Source organism: Morone saxatilis, unplaced genomic scaffold (assembly GCF_004916995.1).
Source record: "Morone saxatilis isolate NCDOM2014 unplaced genomic scaffold, NCSU_SB_2.0 Contig19, whole genome shotgun sequence".
Taxonomy (NCBI): domain Eukaryota; kingdom Metazoa; phylum Chordata; class Actinopteri; family Moronidae; genus Morone; species Morone saxatilis.
In genome coordinates this window covers 23,314,221-23,319,443 of record NW_023339751.1, presented here as the reverse complement: position 1 = coordinate 23,319,443, position 5,223 = coordinate 23,314,221, and the positions used below count along the sequence as shown (strand labels likewise).

Sequence of the window (5,223 nt, the reverse complement as noted above, 5' to 3'; positions counted from 1 at the left end):
TTTCCAAACAGTTTCCAACAATGACTTCCCAGATGAGTCCGTCTGATAAACCATCTGGTGCAGTCAGGTTATGTTCAAGTTGGGAAACTTCCATGATTCAGGAGGCACCTTCAGAGCCTAAATCCTGTCCACCAAAGACACAAAGTCCTTCATGTTGTTTCTGGGATTTTGGAGGCTTTAAAACCACGACCAGAGAAAAAATGACTGCCACACTCCCAATTCCATATCAAAGTGGTTCAACCCTGTATATGAAAATACACACCATTATGTTATTCTATTGCCTCACTCCTAAAAAGATTGGAGACCCCTGGTCTAGACCAACATAGTAAAATGACAGTATGGACAATCAGGGTGACTATTATAGATAGTATGTTTACAATCTATCACCTTGATTGTCTATAATCTATAAATCCTTCTCCACACTCCCAGGAATGAAAAGTATCTGGATAAACAGGAAATTATTTATCTATTTACCTTCAAGGTGCTAAAACCTAAAAGTCCCAGAACCTCCTGAATAAAAGAAATAAATGAAAACTGTTTGTTTGTGAAGCTGAAGGATCTTCCTGCTGTGAGGCCCCACAGTAACTATGATGTGTTGGTTGTTGTGGTGCTGGTGGTGCTGGTGGAGGTGGAGGACCAGCAGGTTACCTGAGTTTCCCCAGGATGAGAGGCCTGAGCTCGGGGGCCGTGATGTCTGCAAGGAGGGGTGCTGTGGAGGAGGTGCAGGAGCTGAGGGGCCGTGGTGTCGGGGTTGGAGGTGGTGGTGGTGTTGGTGTTGGAGGTGGTGAAGGTAGGAGGGATCTGTAGTGAAGGAGGTGGAGGAAGGAAGGTGCAGAGAGGAGGTGCTGGGGCGACGGAGGAGGGAGGAGGAGTGAAGGTCGGCGTGTTTGAGGGGGGGCCTGGACACAGAGGGGTCCTTCAGGGTGAGGAGGAGGAGAACAGATGATGATGGAGGCAGAATACATAAAGATGGTGGAGGAGGAGCAGAGAGGAGTAAAACAAACGAAACAGGAGGAAGGAGATGAGGCGAAAGATGATAGATGAGATTAAGTAGAGAGAGAAGACAGAAAATAAAAGGAAGGAGAGAAAAAAGAAAACAGAAAATAGGAGGAGTAAAAAATGAAAACAAGTTAACATGATGGAGGGACAACTGTGAAAGATGACCGATCACATCAAATAGAACTAGAGAAAGAGATCCAAACTCCTGTGAAAACTTTGTCTAAGATGCAAGTTTATTTTCATGATTCTTGACTCACTGAATCATCTCCGTTTAATCTGATGTTTAAAAGTTGCTTGTTTCCACATCCAGCAGTTACAGAGCTACACAATCATTTATTCGTGCTTGTGTCACCTGATTAGTGCAAGTCCAATATTCACTCTCTCTAGCTCTGTTTTTGCTCTTCACCAACTATCTGTCTCTGCTAGCTGCTAAATGCTTCACTATGCACTCTGTTGGCTGTTTGGCAGGTAGTGTACAGTGGCTTTTTACAGCTTTTCCTCTGAAAACGACACTACAAGAGCGCTGAGTGAAGCAGAACAGATTAACAATGAGCTGAAACTCACTATAAAGCTCAGTAAAGCCCAGGGGAGCTGCACAGTCAGCTGGTAACTCAGTACCAGAGACACGCAACACAGTGTTATTTCATGTTGTTGTTATGAAAGTATTGATTATTGCTGCATTTATAATGAAAATCACTTTAAACTGGAGCTCTAAGGCAGTGGAGGGTCTATCCATCCTTTTGGTTCTTGTGTTAATCTTTGCAATCCATTAACCTCTGTAATAATGTATTCATGGACCCGGCGTGTTTATGATTGGCCTGTATGTCTGTGGTAAATTTTTATAAATTAAAACATTTTTGTGACCTGTAAATGATAATTGTGGTATAGGGTCATTTCTTTAGTAAAGAAACAATTATTTATTATTATTTAGAATTATTTATGATGATCACTGACTGCAGGTTTAGTAACTTTACCATGTGAGTTTGAATGTTTCAGTAGGTGTTACAGCTGCAATCAACCCTCCAACACTTAGAGGAAGAATAAAATCCTCCTGCTGGAGTAAAACATCATGATTCCTCCCACAGACGGTGGAGTTGGGAGGATTTGACGGTGATTTCTGGATTCAAACCTTAGCTGTCGGTACAGATCAGGCAGCGAGCGCTGAAGTTAAAAGCTTAATAGAAGAGCTAAATCAGTGATCAATCTTTAATGCGCTGGCCTGAGGCGATTCCTGAGGGATGAATACAAGATGGCTAAACGCCAGCGGCAGCAGAGAGGAGGCACTCGGAGGGAAAAGCTGCTTCACATAACAGAAGAGTTTTAACAGGCTTTCACTCAGAAGAGATGCTGTTATAAGTGTACATGCCATGTACAACACTCCAAATCAGTTTTACAGAATGATGCTACATTTTTATTTTCATACCATTTTGTCAGTTACACAAAAAAGGTCAACAGCTGTTCCTCATTTAAAAGGCAAGGAGAGGTTAAAGAAGTTCTTTAAGGCGGTGGTTCCCAACCTTTTTCTCTAGTGGACCCCCACAGAACAGAATCAGCCTTTAATACACTGAATCCTATAAATCCTGTAAGTGCATGTTTAAGTATTTTATGAATCAGAGGTGTGTTGTTGTCATTGTTGTTCTGTACATAAGAATTATCAGAACCAGAGAACTAGAGAAGAGCCGTCCATCTGGATGAAGAACAGAAACTAATCCAGGCTGCAGTTACATCACACAAACACAACGTGGCAGCACAGTGTTAAATACAACAAATACTGAAGGGCGATGATGATGATGATGATGATAATGATGATGGGGACTAGTGATCACATAAACATACACACAGCTGGTGTGTTTCCCAGCTGCTGGATCAAGATTACTGTGTGTTTTTGTAATGTGTGTGTGTGTGTCTGTCTGTCTGTAGGTGTGTAGGTGTGTCTGTCTGTGTAACTTACACAGCTACGGGAGGGGCCGAGGTTTTGGGGTCGAGACCCGATGACGGTTCCACTCAGGCTGCGGGTGATGCGTCGCAGGTTTTCTGCGGTGTAGCTCTCGTCTTCACCTGGCGGCGGCTGCACAGACGTGAACATGAGACAACATTTTCAGAAACTTCAGAAAACTGCAGCACCCGTCCACCCTCAGGCTTTTTCAGTGTAACTACATACTCCAGACATTCCAGATACTTGTTTCCCTCCTGGTATCAAAAGTTAAAAGTATCCGTTTTTTTTTTTTTTTTTTACAAAAAGTTAACTAAAAAAAGCAGAGCAGAAAATAGGACATTAAATTACTGCATCTGTAGAGCAACCAAAAGCTATGTGGGGGTAGTTTCTCTGCTCTAATAAGTTATTTAACAGTACATGTTGAGAATATTTACCTCAAACTTCTTAAAATGTTATTAAACTAAAGTCACACTTAGACCACAGTGAGTGTGCTGAGACATTAACAACAGGAACTGTGATCATGTAGCTGTTTGACAGCTGTGAAACTGCTTTAGGAAATGATCACACTGAATACGTGTAAAATAATTATCAACACACACACACACACACACACACACACACACACACACAGTCAGTTGTACCTTATGAGGAGGTGTGACCGGCGTTCTGTAGGCATATCTCTCAATCTCAGCCGTTGGTGTTTTGGACCGTCCAGATCCTGAGAGCATTCTCCTCACACCTACACACATTCACACACACATAATATTATGAACAGCAGATGCAGTAGTAACAGTAGTAACAGTAGTGCTTTTCCAATTTGTTCATTACATTTCAGCTCTAATTAAAAAGTGTTTCCGGTTGTCTAACGTGTAAATCCAGAAACATAGATCTAAACAACAGATTTATTTTAACTTTCTATCTTAAATAACAATCTAAACTAAATTTAACTTGTGAAATGAATGAAATGCTGAGATATAGGCCTCCTGTATATATTTTTAGTGAGGATCAGGACCCCCAGGTTGGGAACAAAGTGTTCTAGATAACCATCTTTGGTCTGAATACTCAGTCTGTACATGCATTAAACTTCTGATCCAACAGCAACAACAACCAGTAAAAACAACATACAGTGTCTGCACCAGACATGAGACGGATTAACCATGAAACGTCAGGAACGGTTCAGTTTTGTTGACAGTAGCTTAACATTGATCATAAGTACAGCAATCAGAGATGGAATTAGTGTTGGAGAGCAGTCATGTGTTGTGATAGGCTGCAGGACTTTCTTAGTTCATCTGTTTTTGGAGGTCTGGACCCCTGAGCTGCTGCAGGTCCTACCTGGTTTGTTGCTGGTTGGCTGAGGACTGACTCCACGGCTGCCCCGGTGCATGCTGGGAGCCAGCAGACTTGCTTGGTATAGAGAGTCCAGCTCCGAAATCTCCTCATCGGGCACTGCTGCTCCCCCTCCTCCTGTTGCATTCTGGGAGCCGTAGTATCTGTTGACGTTTTCCGCCCAACGCTCCACAGGCAGGGCCGCTCTGTAGTCCTGGCTGGGGGGTGGGGAGGAGGTTCGAACTGGTCGGCTCACAGGAGGTGGGGGGGTGCTGGATGTGGAGTCTGGGGGTGAGTAAAGTGGCGATTTGATTGGTGGGTCAATGGAAGAATCAACAAGATCAGGTTGGTCCAGGTGTAAGCAGGACCAGTTCCTGGTCGGGTAGCCAGAAGGGGATGGGGCTAGTCTGGAGGTGGGGTTAGATATAGGGGGCGTGGTCTGTGGGTGTCTGGTGTAAAATTGCTCCTCCTCCATCATCAGATGACACCTATCGTTGGTGCCAACAGGCGAAGGAGTCTGGGAATACGGCCTGGGTGGGGGCGGGGCCTGTGCTGCGATGGAGACAGGGGGTGTTCTAGTCCACTGGGCGGGATGGTCTACTTCCTCAGGTGGAGGGGGTGGAACCAAGTCTTCCAGGGGGCTCTGATCCCAGGTGTCCACACACAGGGCAGGAAGGGACCTGGTGTTAGAGAGGGATTTCCCAAAGCGAGAGCAGGGGCCCCCGGTATTGTGGTCCTCTCTGGATGAACCCATAGGAGCTGCGACGCTGGAGGCGGGGTCAGACACTGAGTTTGTTTTGGGAGGGAGGGGCTTAACAAGGTGGGGAGAGAGAGGTGGGGCCTGCTGGTCCTGGCTGGCAGCTGATTGGTTGCCCTGTTTCCCCGTCAGAAGTATTTGGAGCGAGAGAGGCTTTTCACTGCAGAAAGAGAGACAGGCAGGTTAGCTCTGTGTGTGTGTGTGT

General features: G+C 44.9%; 1 protein-coding gene across 1 annotated transcript in view; it reads right to left on the bottom strand.

The window, feature by feature from the left end:
* LOC118329160 (inactive ubiquitin carboxyl-terminal hydrolase 54-like) overlaps nucleotides 1-5,223 on the bottom strand; it is a gene marked incomplete in the record, with an annotated part of 48,668 nt that overhangs the window by 4,344 nt on the left and 39,101 nt on the right. Inside the window, 4 exon segments of the mRNA XM_035663143.1 lie at nucleotides 649-916; nucleotides 2,951-3,067; nucleotides 3,577-3,674; nucleotides 4,268-5,178. Of these exon segments, the coding sequence (XP_035519036.1) occupies nucleotides 649-916; nucleotides 2,951-3,067; nucleotides 3,577-3,674; nucleotides 4,268-5,178 (1,394 nt within the window).